Raw genomic sequence first — 18,017 nt, 5'->3', positions numbered from 1 at the left:
AACTCAAACTGTTACTTCAAGGCCCAGAGCTGCTTGAGGCCATCATCCTTGGCCATTTGAAGTCTTCAGCGCTGAAAATCAGCAGCCTTCCACCATCAATGCTGCAGCTTCTGGGGTAGCAGTCCAAAGGAGCACTCATTACAGGGAAGACTAGGACTAAAGGATTAGCACAAGAATGAATAGTTGATGTTTTTATGGAGTATTGTGTGATTTAATTTATTAATATGATTTGTAACATTTTTTTTAAAATTTAGAGTGTCCAATTATTTTTTTCCAATCAAGGGGCAATTTAGCCCGGCCAATCCACCTACCCTGCACATCTTTTGGGTTGTGGGGGTGAAACCCACGCAAACACGAGGAGACTGTGCAAACTCCACACAGACAGTACCCAGAACCGGGATCGAACCTGGGACCTCGGGCGCCGTGAGGCAGCAATGCTAACCACTGTGCCACCGTGCTGCCCTGTAACATTTATTTTTGATGGCTTTTATTTCTATATTGTGGCCAATTGAATATTGTGCTACTGTGCATAAAGGTTTCATCACAGTCACCTTCACAACCACTGGCAATTCTTCCTCGCTGTGCTCTGAGATTGCACTTGTGGCTGCAACAGTTTCATTGAGCATGTCCTTACACCGGCCCCGGGTCACTGTCCATGTGGAGTTTGCACATTCTCCCCATGTCTGCGTGGGTTTCACTTCACAACGCAAAGATGTGCAGGGTAAGTGGATTGGGCACGCTAAATTGCCCCTTAGTTGGAAAGAAAAAAGAACTGGGTACTCTAAATTTATTTTTTTAAAAGAGGGTGTCCTTACTAAACTGCTGATGTGTGACACATTATTCCTTGCTGAGGTTCAATCCCTGAACACCCCGTGGATAATGCCACCTGTTAAGAGTCGTCATCCCATTCCTCCTTCTCCCTCTTTCAGCAGCTTAGCCTGGTCAACATGACCTCTGCTTATTCTCCCAGTCATGTTGTATTTCAGAGAGAATGCTTACCACGGCACCCATCTCTTGAGAGTAACTGGTTTGTGTAATACCTTTGAAGTCAGGACCAGCTCCTTCACTACCTACCGCAACACCCTCTGTAGACTCTTGACAATTGCAAAGAATTCTGAAAAGCAGCACACTCTTGTACAGTTATTAAAACAACTGGCATCTAATAAATCAATCAAACAGCAACTAATCTGCAAATAGTTGATGATCCCTTTACATAAGAACATAAGAACTGGGAGCAGGAGTAGGCCATGTGGCCCCTCGAGCCTGCTCTGCCATTCAATGAGATCATGGCTCATTTGTGGACTCAGCTCCACTTTCCAGCCCGAACACCATAACCCTTAATCCCTTTATTCTTCAAAAAACTATCTATCTTTATCTTAAAACCATTTAATGAAGGAGCCTCAACTGCTTCACTATGGCAAGGAATTCCATAGATTCACAACCCTTTGGGTGAAGAAGTTCCTCTTAAACTCAGTCCTAAATCTACTTCCCCTTATTTTGAGGCTATGCCCCCTAGTTCTGCTTTCACCCGCCAGTGGAAACAACCTGCCCGCATCTATCCTATCTATTCCTTTCATAATTTTATATGTTTCTATAAGATCCCCCCTCATCCTTCTAAATTCCAACGATTACAGTCCCAGTCTACTCAACCTCTCCTCGTAATCCAACCCCTTCAGCTCTGAGATTAACCTAATTTATCTCCTCTGCACACCCTCCAGTGCCAGTACGTCCTTTCTCAAGTAAGGAGACCAAAACTGAACACAATACTCCAGGTGTGGCCTCACTAACACCTTATACAATTGCAACAGAACCTCCCTAGTCTTAAACTCCATCCCTCTAGCAATGAAGGACAAAATTCCATTTGCCTTCTTAATCAACTGTTGCACCTGAAAACCAACTTTTTGCGACTCATGCACTAGCACACCCAGGTCTCTCTGCACAGCAGCATGTTTTAATATTTTATCATTTAAATAATAATCCCTTTTGCTGTTATTCCTACCAAAATGGATAACCTCACATTTGTCAACATTGTATTCCATCTGCCAGACCCTAGCCCATTCACTTAGCCTATCCAAATCCCTCTGCAGACTTCCAGTATCCTCTGCACTTTTTGCTTTACCACTTATCTTAGTGTCGTCTGCAAACTTGGACACATTGCCCTTGGTCCCCAACTCCAAATCATCTATGTAAATTGTGAACAGTTGTGGGCCCAACACTGATCCCTGAGGGACACCACTAGCTACTGATTGCCAACCAGAGAAACACCCATTAATCCCCACTCTTTGCTTTCTATTAATTAACCAATCCTCTATCCATGCTACTACTTTCCCCTTAATGCCATGCATCTTTATCTTATGCAACAACCTTTTGTGTGGCACCTTGTCAAAGGCTTTCTGGAAATCCAGATATACCACATCCATTGGCTCCCCGTTATCTACCGCACTGTTAATGTCCTCAAAAAATTCCACTAAATTAGTTAGGCACGACCTGCCCTTTATGAACCCATGCTGCGTCTGTCCAATGGGACAATTTCCATCCAGATGCCTCGCTATTTCTTCCTTTTGATGTAGGACTATCAATTCCAATGCAGCATATACATTGGATGCCATTCTGGGAAGGGCATTAGCAAATTTGAAGCCAGATGTTTTCTCCCAGGTCAGGTGCATTGATTTTTAATCCAGCCCGACCCTCCTCGACTGAAAATTCGACGTCTGGGCAGACAGTTTTTAAAGTTGGGGTGGTGGAGCCTGGAATTCTCCAATCTCTGCACGACTGGCTTAGGAGTGAAGATCTGGACCCAACTTTGCTAATGCCCTTCTCATAAAGGCATTCAATTAACACATTGCAGATACCAATTTGTACCTCCAAAGCTACTCAGAGCAACAACCAAAATCTGTGGAATCTATGTGTTTTCAACTTCATGACATTTAATAGTCATTGACAATTGTTGTGGGATAAATATTTACATGTACTGGACCCTGTTTTTTGAATGCTTGGGACCGGACTGGATTTGGGGATATTTCAGATTTTGGGTCCTCGAGCATGCACTTATAATGCATAAAATAAAGTATACAAAATAAAGACTAAAAGGGTTTGATTCAAGTTGCCACCCATTTCTCCCCGTGTTTGCATGAGTTTTGCCCCCACAACCCAAAGATGTGCAGGGTAGGTGAATTGGCCATGTTAAATTGCCCCTTAATTGGAAAAAAATAATTTGGTACTCTGAATTTATTAATTTTTTAAACATTTTTTAAGTTGCTACCCATGATACCAGTTTTAAATGTAGCTGGTTTTCAGGCCCTTCTGGATTTTGGTGTGCTGAATAAGGAGCTTGGTACCTGTACTCTGTTTCAGAGTACCAGGGGCTGGTTTAGCACAGTGGGCTAAACAGCTGGCTTGTAATGCCGAACAAGGCCAGCGCGGGTTCAATTCCTGTACCAGCCTCCCTGAACAGGTGCCAGAATGTGGCGACTAGGGGTTTTTCACAGTAACTTCATTGAAGCCTACTTGTGACAATATGCTATTATTATTATTATTATTATTATTATTATAGATTGATCTTCAAAGGGATTTGGAAGTTTATCTGCGACAATCTTTTCCAAATTCATCATTTATAAGGCCATTAAGAGAGAGTTAAGCAGTGTGCTTTATAGGAAATTAAATAACCTCAAAAGCAAATATACAGTGGATCTGGATTAAAATCAGAAAAATACTGGAAATACTCAGCAGGTCTGGGACCATTGGTGGAAAGAGAGAAATAGGATTAACCTTTTGACTTTTCATCCAACTGGAACAAATGAGAGATTTGACAGTTTATTAACAAGTGCAGAACCAGGCAAAAATGTGAGTTGGGATAGGTGTGGGGAGTGGGGGGGTGAATACTGTGGGGGGAGGGGGGGCTGGGAAGAGGAAAGAACGAAAGAGGAATTTTTTTAAAAGGTGGAAAGCAGAAATGATTAAATGTAAAAATGGAGGCTGGTGAAAGACAAAAGTAGGGATATTAAAGGAACAATAAAGAAACAAAAGATGGTTCCAGAAGAGATGGGGGTGGCATAAGCAGAACTATTTGAGAGAATCCGAGCAGTGGTTATAGAAATTCCTTAGATCCGAGAATAAGGTAAATATCTCTTATGAAATGCTGATAAATGTATTGGATATTACAGATCTAATTTTAAAATATATAATTTGTTAATGTCCTCAAAATTTAAATGTTGAGTAAATTTATGCCTCGCTGTTTAAAAAGGATATTGAAAGTTTATTGTTTCACCCACAGGGCATGGTTTTAATTTATTAGTAATTATAATATTATTTCCAGATTTTTCGAAATACAAGTTTCCCGCTTTGAAATGTTAACACCTAGTTCACATGATCATAGTTCCATGCATCATTATCTGTATGTGGCTCAAATTAAGGCATCTTCCAATTAGTCATTTTACATGGTGTTTTTCTCTTTTCTTCCTCTTTCCCAAAGTATGCTATCTGGATGGTCCTCTGGGTCACGTGGAACGTGTTTGTTATCTGCTTCTACTTGGAGGTTGGAGGCCTTGCAAAGGTAATTTGCTACCTGATGTTCCAAAGCTGTGCACCCTCTAATAAGCAAGCTACTAAATCGGACTTGAGTTCTGCAAAACATTATCTGTCCCAAAATATTTTTGAAAGATTATCACGTCATTCTGGCTAGGTTGACACAACTGTGGCTATATCTGTTCTGTGCAAACTTTATTCTGACAAACAGGTGCAAGATGCAGTAAGTTCATTCATGTAGAGAATCTGCAGAAAAATTGAGTTTATTCCAGCGGCAATTCCAAAGACCTTTAACATAACTTGATATGCATTCTAAATATCTCTGCATTGACAAAGCTAGAATGTACTTTTCTCTCCTCGAGGGAGAAAAACTGCTTAAGTTGTTTTAAATAATGTTGTTATATTTACGCATTAATTATTGCTATCTCTAGAGGAATAAGTGCCATAAGGGGTTATGGGTTGTGGCTCATGGAATAACTAAACAATAAAATGAGATAAATTGTGCAACCATTTCACTTAGCAAAAATAACATGAGTACCAATAGACTACGGCCTGAATCTCGTTGGATGCACAAGAGCAATGAGACATGATGTTCACTTTCAGCCACGATCTGACCCTGACTGTAATTTCACACTGACTGGCCAATTAGCTGGCACCAGCATTAAGTGCTTGCTAAGATAAGCAAAAAACGTGAAGGCTGCCTGGCTGATTAGCCTGTCTCTCATAATAATGGACCATGTAAAATCACCACCAATTGCCTCCTCGATGGTTTTAATTGCCTGCTCTATTGTTCGCGGGCGTGCTTCAGACTCCCACGGATGGACAGTTCATTTCTATGACAAGGTTCAGGACATGATAACACATTCTCAGACTTTCCCTCCATTTCTGTTGAGGAACCTGCGAGGGATGATGCCATGGGTGCGATTCTCCACTCCCACGCTGAAGTGGCCGCGCCGTCGTGAACGCCGTTGAGGTTCACGACGGCGCAGAACGGCCCGGGTCCCGACCGATTCAGGCCCTGACAATGGGCCAGGACCGGGGCCGCGTCATCTACACAGGCCAGGCCTTGTCGCCCACGTAAAAGCGGCGCCGCATAGATGACGCAGCCGGCGCCACATAACGGGCGTCATCCGCGCATGCGCGGGTTGGCCGGCGCCAACCCGCGCATGCGTGGTTGCCGTCCTCTCTAAGTCCGCCCGGCAAGAAGATGGGGGACGGATCTTGCGGGGCAGCGGAAGGAAGGAGGTCCTCCTTCAGAGAGGACGGCCCAACGATCGGTGGGCACCGATCGCAGGCCACCCCACATTCCAGGTAAAGCCCGGTGCAGGATCCCCCCTCGCCCCCCCACAGGCCGCCCCCCCCCCCCCCAGCGTTCACGCACCGCCCACGACTGCAGCGACCAGGTGTGGACAGCGCCGGGGGGAACCCGCCATTTTGGCCTGGCCGCTCGGCCCATCCGGGCCTCAGAATAGCGGGGGTGCCGGAGAATCGCCATTTTCGGTGTCTCCGGCGATTCTCCGGCCTGCAGCCCGCGAAACTCGACCGGGCCGTTCCCGCCACTTGGGAGAATCGCGGGAGGGCGTCGGACCGGCGTCCCTGGAAATTTTGGCAGCCTAGGCGATTCTCCCAACCGGCATGGGAGTGGAGAATCGCGCCTCATGTGTTTTTTTTTAAATGAGCTGGTACAGCTTTGTATCAGTACCAATATGGAAAGGTGACTTTTCCTTGTTTAATGATTAGTGTGATTTGGAGATGCCGGCGTTGGACTGGGGTGAGCACAGTAAGAAGTCTTACAACACCAGGTTAAAGTCCAACAGGTTTGTTTTGAATCGCTAGCTTTCGGAGCACCGCTCCTTCCTTAGGTGAATGAGAAAGGAGCAGTGCTCAGAAAGCTAGTGATTCGAAACAAGCCTGTTGGACTTTAACCTGGTGTTTTAAGACTTCTTACAATGATTAGTGTGATGTGTGGAATGTTACATAGTTCATTTTCAACTCTTTGTTACTGTTGACCGTTTAATAAACAAAATATTCGCTAGCCCAGTGTTTTTCAAACTTTTTTTCCGGGGACCAACCGGCGAACTTTCGGGACCCACGCCTGCCGACCTTCGCGACCCATGTCGGCCGACCTTCGCGACCCACCATTTTCTCTTACCTTGTTTGCTGCTGGTAAAATGGAGAAATCGCAATCACGGCCAAAGCACATGACATCGACGTTCGGGGGACGTGGCCTGCTCTCTGCCTCCCTTCAGGCAGGAAGATTACATTGCATTTTTTTTTAAAACTTCTCCTGCTTCTCCGATTGGCCCCCCCCCCCCCCACCCTCCTGTGACGAACAGCTCCTCAAACACGGTCACAAACATCCCCACCTTTTCACAAACTTCCCTGCTGAGCCCCTTAACTCATATTTTATCTTCTCTAACTGCAGGAAGTCATACAGGTCACCCAACCATGCTGCTACTCCCCGGTGGCGATGCCGACCGCCACGTCAGCAAAATTTGGCGCTGTGCAATCAGAGAGGCGAAGGCCAAGACATCGACCTTCCTCCTCTCCATGAGCTCTGGCTTCTCTGAAACCCCAAATATCACCACCAAAGGGTCCGGGTCCACTCCCTCCTCCACTATCCTGGCTAAGACTCCCGCCCAGAATCTTCCCAAATTTTCACAACTCCAAAACATGTGCGCGTGATTCGCTGGCCTCCGCCCACACCTCTCACACTCATCTGCCACCCCCTGAAAGAACCCACTCATTCTCGCCCGAGTCATATGCACCCTGTGCACCACCTTAAACTGTATCAGGCTCATCCTTGCACAAGAGGAGGCCTCGTTTACCCTTTGCAGTGCCTCAGTCCATACTTCCCAATTGATCTCCATTCCCACCTCCATTTCCCATGTTTCCTTGATCTTCACCACCCGCTCGCTCCCCTGCTCCCCCAGCCACTTATATATATCCCCAATTCTTCCCTCCCCTTCCACATCTGGAAGCAGCAGTCACTCCAGCAGGGTGTATCCCAGCAACCTAGGGAACCCCTTCCAGACCTTTCGTGCAAAGTTCCTAACCTGTAGATACCTGAACTCACTATCCCTCGGCAGCTCTACCCTCTCCCTGAGCTCCTCCAGACTGGCGAACCCTTCCTCCAAATACAAATCCCTCATCTTGACCAGCCCCACTTCCCTCCACCTCCTGTATACAGTATCCATCCCCCCCATCTCAAACCCATGATTCTCGCACAGCGGCGTTAACACCGACATCCCTTCCACCTTAAAATGCCTCCTCAGCTGATTCCATAACTTCACCGTGGACTGCACCACTGGGCTCCCTGAGCCATTGGCAATGCTGCCGTCACCATAGCCCTCAACCTGGACCCCTTACAAGATTCCTCCTCCATCCTAACACACTCTACCCCTTCTCCTTCCCACCACCGCCGTACCTTGTCCACATTCGCCACCCAATAATAATGAAGCAAGTTCGGCAACACCAACTGCTGCCTCTGCTCCTGTAGCAGGGTCCTCCCCATCCTCGGCACCTTCCCCGCCCATACAAAGCCAGAGATGATTGTGACCACTTTCCGAAAAAAGGCCTTTGGTATAAAGATCGGAAGAGCCTGAAAGATAAACAAGAACTTCGGCAGAATATTCATTTTCACCACTTGGACCGTCCCCGCCAACGTTAAGTGTGGTATATCCCACCTCTTAAGATCCTGGCCTGGCCTCCTCCACCAGCTTTGTTAAGTTCCACTTATGGAGCCCCATCCATTCCCTTGCTACCTGAATCCCCAAGTACCTAAACCTATCCCTCGCTACCGTAAATGGCATCTCCCCTAAATTAGCCCGCTGTGCCAGCTCATTCACTGGGAATGCCTTGCTTTTCCCTACATTCAGCTTGTATCCCGAGAACCTTCCAAACCTCCCCAACAGGTCCATGATCCTTCCCATACTCTCCAACGGATCTGAAACATACAGCAAGAGGTCATCGGCATAGAGCGACACCCGATGCACCCTCTGTCCCCTCATTATCTCATGCCACTCTGTCGACCCCCTGAGAGCCATCGCCAATGGCTCTCTGGCCAGCGCAAACAGCAGCGGTGACAGTGGGCACCCCTGCCTCATACCCCTGTGTAAATCAAAGCTTTGTGAGCTCATATAATTCGTCTTCACTCTTGCTCTTGGCGCCACATACAGCAACCGCACCCATGCCACAAATCTCGGCCCAAACCCAAACTTTCCCAAAATTTCGAACAAGTACCGCCACTCCACCCGATCAAATGCTTTCTCCGCGTCCATGGACACCACCAACTCTGGTACCAGAGCTCTCGACCGATTCATCACCACATTCAACAGCCGTCTTATATTACTCGCGAGCTGCCTGCCCTTCACGAAGCCTGTTTGATCTTCTGCAACCACCCCCGGGACACAATCCTCCATCCTCCCCGCCAACAACTTAGCCAATACTTTCACATCCGTGTTCAATAGTGATATGGGTCTGTACGGCCCACATTCCACCAGATCCTTCCCTTTTTTGGGGATTAGTGTGATTACTGTCTGCTTCATCATCTCCGGCAACTCCCCCTTCTCCAGTGCTTCATTAAACGCCCCCAACAAGTGTGGTGCCAGGTCCGCCGCAAATTTTTTCTAAAATTCTGCCAGGTACCAATCCGGTCCACGGGCCTTCCCCGACTTCATACCCCTGATACTATCCAGCACCTCCCTCAGCCCTAGGGGCTCCTCCAACGCCTGCCTCTTTGCTTCCTCCACCTGTGGAAATTCCAGCTCATCCAGAAACCACCGCATGTCCCCCTCCTCTCCTCCTGGGTCTGCCTCATAAAGTCCCTGGTAATACTCTCTAAATGCCTCATTTATCTTCCCTAGCTCTGACACCACATCCCCAGCCCCAGTCCGGATCTTCAATATTTCCTTGGGCGCAGCCTGTCTCCGCAGCTGGTGTGCCAGCATGTGGTTCGCCTTCTCCCCATACTCGTATTGCACCCCTCTTGCCCTACGCAGTTGCCCTACCGCCCTCCCCGTTGTCAGCCTGTCAAATTGCCCCTGCAACTTTTTCCTCCTAGCCAATCACTCCCTGTCTACCTCCACTATCTCGCTCACTGGACGGTCATGTTCCGCCCTCCTTTCCTTATTCGCATAAACCGTAAATGAGATAATTTCTCCCCGGACCACTGCCTTCAGTGCTTTCAAAAAATGCCCGCCGTCGCCTCCCCATTCTGATTGAACTCCACATAATCCATAATCGCCAACCCCGCCTTATCACAAAAACTTCCATCCGCCAGCATCCCGAGTCAAACCTCCATCCCGGCCTCTGCTCTCCTCCCGTACTGAACTGAATCTCCAACCAGTGGGGTGCATGGTCCGAGATAACTATCCCCGCATACTCTGCCCCCTCCACCCCAACCAAAATCTCCCGACTCACTACAAAATAATCAATCTTCGAATACACCTCATAGACGTGTGAAAAGAAGGAATACTCCCTTCCCCCTGGGTTCTGAAAGCGCCATGGATCCACCATACCAATCCTCTCCATAAACTCTCCCAGCTCCCTTGCCATTCGTACCCTACCCATCGACCTGGGACTCCATCTATCCACCCTCGGCTCCAGGACACAGTTAAAATCTTCTCCCATGATCAACTGGTGCGTGGCCAAATCCGGGATTGCTGCCAGCAATCCCCTCATAAAACTCAATTTGGGGCATACACATTTACCAACTCGACCGGTGCTCCTTCCAATACCCCACTCACGATCACATTTCTCCCACCTGGATCCCTCACCTCCTTCGCATTCACAAATTCAATTTTTTTGCTCATTAAAATCGCCACACCCCTCGATTTCAAATCAAACCCTGAGTGAAAAATCTGCCCGACCCACCCCTTCCTTAACCTAACCTGGTCCTTCACACGGATGCGTGTCTCCTGCAAAAAGACAAGCCCCCGCTTTCAAGCTCCTGAGGTGCGTGAACACCCGCAACCTTTTAACCGGCCCATTCAGTCCCCGGACGTTCCACGTTACCAACCTTACCGGACGCTTGCTCCTCCAATCCCCTCTACCGTCCGTCATCTTCCCCACTTAACTCCTGCCCCTTTAATTCCACTCTGTACCTAGTCCATCCCAGATAGCCCCTTCGCCCTTGACCATGTCATCTCTCACCCCCTGCCGCGTCGCAGAAACCCCCCCCCCCCCCTCCAGCATTTCCCCTTCCCCTTCTTCCCCCCGCAGTTTCCCTTTCCCCCCTCCCCCCAGCCACCCCTCTTGGCCTTCTGCCCCACCACCTCACTTCCGTTCACCAGCATAACCTGCTAGCGCGGCTGCCCCTGCCCAAAGGCACATCCGAATGACCTCCCCCTCCCTCTCCCCCCCCACTCCTCAGCTCAAAGAAGAAGGCCTCCTGCTGGCCTTACCCTCCCCCACCCAAACAAGGACTTCTCCTGAACTCCAGGTAGCCTTCTCCAAAAGCAAACAAACAGATGTTAAACACAAACAGTCCCATAAAACAGGAAAACAGGAGGGGGGAATGGGGACATCCATCCTCACATAAACTTTTCACCCCTCAACTCCTCACAATCTCAACATTGAACAGAACCCACCCCCCCCCCCCCCCCCCCCCAACAAAAAAAGACGAAAATCTTCCAATCCCTGCACCCACTTCAAACATGCTCCCGACCATTGCATAGTGCCAGGACCCCGGTTCCCAAGCATTTTCCACTCAGTTCTCCCCCAGTTTATGCTACTTAATGAAGTCTTCGGCCGCTTCTGGGGTCGAAATTATACTCCCGGCCTCCGAACGTCACCCATAATTTCGCCGGGTAGAGCACACCAAACCTGATCTGCCGCCGGTACAGCACCACCTTGGCCTTGTTGAAACTTGCCCGTTGTTTTGCCAACTCGGCTCCGATGTCCTGATAAATCCGGACGTTATTTCCCTCCCAGTCGCAGCTACCCTTCTCCCTGGCCCACCGTAGAATTGTGTCTTTCTCCACAAATTTATGGAGTCTCACGATCACCGCCCGCAGCGGCTCCCCAGATCTGGGCTTTTGCCTCAGAGACCTATGCGCTCGCTCCACTTCAGATGCCTTATCTAGCACCCCTTCTGCCACCAGTCCCGCCAGCATCCTCGAGACGTACCTCGTGTCACTCCACCTTCCACTCCAGGCAGGCCCACTTTTCGCAGGTTCTGCCTTCTCGAGGTATTCACTTGCTCCTCAACCTTTGCCCTCAGCGTTTTTCAAAGGTCTCCTCGGAGCCCCACCTCCGCCTCCAGAGCCACCACACGATCGCTGTGGTCCGAGATCACTCCTTCAATCTCCCGAATCTGTGACCCCTGCACCTCCAAACACCTCTCCATCCGCTCCAAAGTACTCTTCAAGGGTGCCACAGCTTCTGCAATGGCCTTTGCATGATCCTCATGCATTTCTTTCCTTTGTTTATGGAATTTCTCCTTGATAAAAGTCATTAGTTCCTGTATCTGGGGCCTTACAGCTTGCCCCTCCCCCGCCTGCATGCTGGAAGAGACTGTCTGTGAAGCACAAGACTCTTTCAACTTTCCAGGCAAACCTCTCACTGTTTTCTGCCAGCTCCGGTGATCAGAAGACATACCATTCCAGGGGTAAACTACTCCTCTAACATTCACCTGCGCCTTTTCATCACAATTCGACCCGGATCAGGATAAAAAGAGCCCTTTTCTGTGACTTTGAACAGGAATAGCCCTTTATGTGACCAATCACTCCATGGTCACAAGCGGAAGTCCCTATTGTGTGCAATGTTATAGACTTCATTTCAAACACTTCTATCCACTTTGAATGGGCATCAACAAGGAGAAAGAAACATTGGGCCCCACATAACCAATATGAACTTGTACTCGTGACCAGCCCGGCCAGTCCCAAGGATGCAGAGGGGCTGTAGCAGGCAACTTTTATTGAATTTCGCATTGCTCACAGTGCTTCACCAGACTCTTAAAGTTGGCATCTGTTCCAGGCCCCCATTCATAACTCTTGGCGAGCATCTTCATCTTAGATATACACGGATGGGCAGTATGCAATTTGCCACGGAGCAACTCCCTTCCATAGAATCCATAGAATCCCTACAGTGCAGAAGAGGCCATTTGGCCCATCAGGTCTGGACCGACCCTTTGAAAGGGCATCCTACCTTGGCCCACTCACCTGCCCTATTCCCCCAGTTAACCTGCACATCCCTGAACAATAAGGGGCAATTATCATGAACAATCAACGCAACCTGTGCATCTTTCGACTATGGGAGGAAACTGGAGCATCCGGAGGAAACCCACACAGACAGGAGAATGTGCAGTCACATAGTCGCCCAAGGCCGGAATCAAATCTGGATCCCTGGCATTGTGAGACAGCAGTGCTAACGACTGTGCCACCTTGCTGATACAGGAATGACTACTCTGGTTCCCAAAAGTATGATGCCATCTGTGGCGCACAAAGACTCCGTGAGACGAATAGAGTGAAGTCGATGAGGCTTTATTAAGCGTGTCTGTTCCCCAGCAGCCCGATAGTAAACTGGCCTGCGGGGGAAGGCACCGGCTTCTTATACTTCGCCTTCAGGGCGGAGTATGAGGTCAACGGCCAACCAGGACCCGGGATCTGTCAGCCAATGACATTAGGGCTTCCAGTCCCACATGACCCCCAATACATACTACCACACCATCTTCGCAACTTAATTCATCCTTTCCTATATATGGTTTCATCTCTTCAGGACCTGGCTCACTGGTCCAACCTCTTACCGTCCTGCGCCTCACTTTGGACAACAGCAGATCCTTGCTGGTCCAATACTTGATTTGATGCACCGAAACTGCAACGTGTCCAAGGAATTCAATACCATAACAGTTTCCTGCAGTACTGGGGTAGATGCTATGCTGTCTGGTAAAGGCAGACGACTAAGGGCATCTATATTCGTCATTTGCTTTCCAGGCCGGTGTTTAAATGTATATTCGTAGGCTAACAGAATTAGTGCCAATGCTGAATTCTTGCTGATGCGATTGGCAGAATAACCTTATCTTCTTCAAAAAGAAACCAAGAGTGTTTTGTGGTCTGTAATAATGATAAAGTGCCTCCTATACACATACTGGTGGGACTTCTTTTCTCCATATACTAATGACAAGCCTTCATTTTCAATCTGAGGTTAGTCTTTTTTAGCCTCTGAGAGGGTTCTTTAGACATAACTTATGCGTCTTTCAAATCCGTTATCTATCTTATTGGAGGATACTGCACCAACACCATATGAAGAGGCGCCACAGATTAACACCAATTCCTTAGACGAGTTGACATCCATCATTACGAAGTGCTTCAAAAGGTTAGTTATGGCACGAATCAACTCCAGCCTCCCGGATTGCCTTAATTCTCGACAGTTCGCCTACCGCTGCAACAGGTCCACAGTAGATGCCATCTCCCTGGCCCTGCACTCAACACTGGAACACCTAGATAACAAAGACACCTATATCAGACTCCTATTTATTGACTACAGCTCAGCCATTAACACTATTATTCCTACGAAACTCATCTCCAAACTCCGTGGCCTGGGCCTCGGCTCCTCCCTCTGTGACTGAATCCTGAACTTCCTAACCCACAGACCACAATCAGTAAGGATAGGCAACAACACCTCCTCGATCATCCTCAACACCGGTGCCCCACAAGGCTGTGTCCTCAGCCCCTTACTATACTCTTTATACACCTGTGACTGTGTGGCGAAAATCCCCTCCAACTCGATTTTCAAATTTGCTGATTACACCACCATCGTTGGTCGGATTTCAAACAATGACGAGACAGAGTACAGGAATGAGATAGAGAATCTGGTGAACTGGTGCGACGCCAATAATCTCTCCCTCAATGTCAACAAAATTAAGGAGATTGTCATTGACTTTACGAAGCATAGAGGAGAACTGTCTACATCAATGGGAACGAAGTAGAAAGGGTCGAGAGCTTCAAGTTTTTAGGTGTCCAGATTACCAACAACCTGGCCTGGTCTCCCCATGCCGACACTATAGTTAAGAAAGCCCACCAACGACTCTACGTTCTCAGAAGACTAAGGAAATTTGGCATGTCAGCCACGATTCTCACCAACTTTTACAGATGCACCATAAAAAGCATTCTTTCTGGTTGTATCACAGCTTGGTATGGAGCCTGCTCTGCCCAAGACTGTAGAAAACTACAAAAGGGCGTGAATGTAGCCCAGTCCAAAAAGATACAAAAGTTTGAGATCACATACCAACCGACTCAAGAACAGCTCCTCCCCTGCTGCCATCAGACTTTTGAATGGACCTACCTCGTATTAAGTTGATCTTTTCTCTACATCCTAGTTATGACTGTAACATTATATTCTGTAGTCTCTCCTTCCTTCCCTATGTATGGTATGCGTTGTCAGTATAGCGTGCAAGAAACAACACTTTTCACTGTATACTAATACATGTGACAATAATAAATCAAATCAAATGAAATGCGCTAATAAACTCCATGAATGGAACAATTGCTTTAATCTGTTAAAAGATTCTCTCTGGTGTGTCTTCCAAACCCAATGCTATTACTGCCTCTGTTACTGGGTAGTCTTGATTTACCTTTACATCTGTGCCTTAAGTGACCTTTCCTGTGGCAGAACAAACATTCAGCTTCTTTATACCACACTGGGAACACTCTACTTCAATCCAAGGCAATTGATTGGCTCTTTTAAATCTTCTCGCTCTATTCATGGCTGCAATTGTTTCCCAATTTAAAATGACATGTTCATTTTTGGCACCACTACTGACTGCAACTTCCCCCCCTAACTGGTGGACCACACCTTTTTGTGTGCTTTGAAGCTCCTGTGTGTCCTACTCAGCGCTCCCCATCGCCAACACCATCTCCAGTGTCTTCTTAAAATTTATATCTGCTTCTGCAAAGAGCTTCCTTTGGTTGGCCTCACTATTTACCCCGCAGACTAAAGGGTCCCGCAGAATGTCATTGAGAGTGGTCTGTGATCTGTCTTAACTTGGTAATATAAGTTGAACTAGTTTCCCCAGGCGCTCTCCTTGTTGAGTTCAAATTAAATCGGTGTGAGAGGAAGAAACTCCAGTTGGACTTCGAACTTATGAATCCGGGAAAGGCGGTGGGGCCATTGCTGCAGTCTGGGGGTGCTGTACGAGCTTGGGGACGAGGCCAGCAGGTTGCTTGCACACCAGTTGAGGCGGCAGGTGGTGGCAAGGGAGATTGGGCAGATGAAAGATTCGGGGATAGGGTGATCAATGAGTCAAGGTAGGTGAATGGGGTATTTGAGGCCTTCTACCGGGGGCTGTACTGGTTGGAGATGTGCAGGTTACATGGATTGGCTATGCTAAATTACCTCTGGATGGGGTTACAGGAATAGGGTGGGGGATTGGGCCTTGGTAGGCTGCTCTTTCAGAGGGCCGGTGCAGACTCGATGGGCTAAATGGCTTCTTTCTGCACTGTAGGGATTCTTGGAGAACTACCTTTGTTTTCCTAACACTAAGGAATTTTAATAGCTCTGCCAGCACCAAAGCATGAATTTCTGGCACAAATCTTGCAGAAGTTATTTCTATTTAATAGCCCATACATCATATTCTGCCATTTAAGGTTGTGCAAAACGTATTATCCATCAAACATACAAGAGAGTGTGAGGACCTGGGCAGCACCGTGGCTCAGTGCTTAACATTGATGCCTCACGGCACCGAGGTCTCAGGTTCGATCTCGGCTCTGGGTCACTGTCTGTGTGGAGTTTGCACATTCTCCCCGTGTTTGCGTGGGTTTCGCCCCCACAACCCAAAGATGTGCAGGGTAGGTGGATTGGCGTCGCTAAGTTGGCCCCTTAATTGGAAAAAAAGAGAGCATGAGGCACAATCAATGGAAGGGATGAGAAATGCCGACTCCTGTTTCTTCTCAGGATCTTTTCTCATTAAGTACTAACTTCACTCAAATGAACTGACCTTGCAGTTCATTAACACATTTAACTAGCACTCATGGTTATAGCACACGGCCGACTGGGATCACCACGTGGTACTTGGATCACTAGAAGGTAATTAAGGGCTTTTAACTGCCCTAATACATCATCCTTTTTTAATTTGAAAATTTAGATTCTTTGCATCAGTTGGCAGTTTTGAGGCAGAAAATGAATAGAAATAATGGCTTGGTCACAAGTCAAAGAGAGATTTCCTTATTTTCTTGATCTGCTTCCTTCAAATGCCAGATCCAATACTTACTATCTGAAGCAATGTTCAAGTAATAAAACCACTCTATGGTGAATGGCCCTAATTTCTGTTTCACTTTAAATGCTAGTATTGTCCCCAATGTGATTTGTAAATTACAGAATTTCAATGACGTTTCAAGGAATCAGTGGAGAAACATTAATATCCATCAACGTGACTGGCTTACTGACCAAGTTGGCTGAGTCTTAATGGACCGAGTTTCTTGACTTGGCTGTGTTAGGTGGTGAAGGAACTAACACAAGGAAATAATCTGCTTGCCTTAGTCCTCACCAACCTACTTGTTGTGGATGTCTGTTCATAGCAGCGTTCATGACCATTCCTCAATTTAAGTGAAGACAAGTCTTGACTCCACTGTGAGGGCATCCTCCATTGTGTCGTGTGTCTCTGGATCAGGGAGTTCCTCATAAAAATTCCACCCATATTTCTTTTGACATTGAGAGTCAGAGAATTGGAGCAACAATGTTAACCTAGCTTTGATTTCCATTTCCATCTGGATAGCTCCACTTCAGACATTTTGAAGACTGTAATGTAACCGTGCTTCTCAAAATGAAAATTAATTTCTCAGGAAACTATAAATATTTGAATAGTGAAAAATGTGGTTGTAGGGTCGTCATTTACAACTTTAATGGGTTCATTTATTTTCAATGAGCTGTTAACCTTGATACTTCATCGTGGTTTGTCAACAGAATTGGTTTCAAACATGGACCTGAATATTACTCTTCCTCACCAGCAGGTTTTTAGGCGTAGGGGACCGTGAAACTGCAGGGGTGCAGGGGTGGGATTCCCTCCCGGTTCCCACCCACCCCTATCACACAGCGACTTTAGGGCAGACATGGGGTTGGATTCTCTGCTGGCGGGATGCTCCATTTTGCCGGCAGCCCGGAGGTTTCCCGACGGCGTGGGTCTGCCCCACAATGGGAAACCCCATTGATCAGCTGATGTAACGGGGCATTCCGCCGGCGTGCTGAAACAGAAATGTGGCGCACAGTGACTGAGAATCCAGCCCATGGCCTTGGATGGGAAATCCGTCCTTGTCCCAATCGAGACCCTTAAGTGGCAATTAATAGCCATTTAAGGGCTATTTCCCACCCAATCTCAATTTTCTGACTGGTGGAAACATTCAACATCCATGGGTCAAGACCGGAAAGCAACAAAACTAGATCTTAGGTGGGAAGAGGGTGAATGGGTGAGGTGGGCGGATAAGCCTCCATCAGAAGACCCTTTCTGACTGGAGCATCCCTCCACCCATTATGACGGGGGATCCCCGGACCTCCCTCCA

General features: G+C 47.5%; 1 protein-coding gene across 2 annotated transcripts in view; it reads left to right on the top strand.

Annotated features, from left to right (window-relative positions):
- Positions 1-18,017, top strand: part of nkain2 (sodium/potassium transporting ATPase interacting 2) — an 851,703-nt gene that overhangs the window by 476,638 nt on the left and 357,048 nt on the right. Inside the window, exon 3 of one of the 2 annotated variants that reach the window (XM_072499278.1) lies at positions 4,472-4,552. The exons of the other annotated variant lie outside the window; for it this stretch is intronic. Within the exon in view, the coding sequence (XP_072355379.1) occupies positions 4,472-4,552 (81 nt within the window). The remainder of the gene's footprint in view (positions 1-4,471; positions 4,553-18,017) is intronic. 2 annotated transcript variants of the gene reach the window in all.

This window comes from Scyliorhinus torazame, chromosome 4, assembly GCF_047496885.1.
Source record: "Scyliorhinus torazame isolate Kashiwa2021f chromosome 4, sScyTor2.1, whole genome shotgun sequence".
NCBI classification, from domain to species: Eukaryota; Metazoa; Chordata; class Chondrichthyes; order Carcharhiniformes; family Scyliorhinidae; genus Scyliorhinus; species Scyliorhinus torazame.
This window is presented reverse-complemented; position numbering and strand designations above follow the sequence as displayed.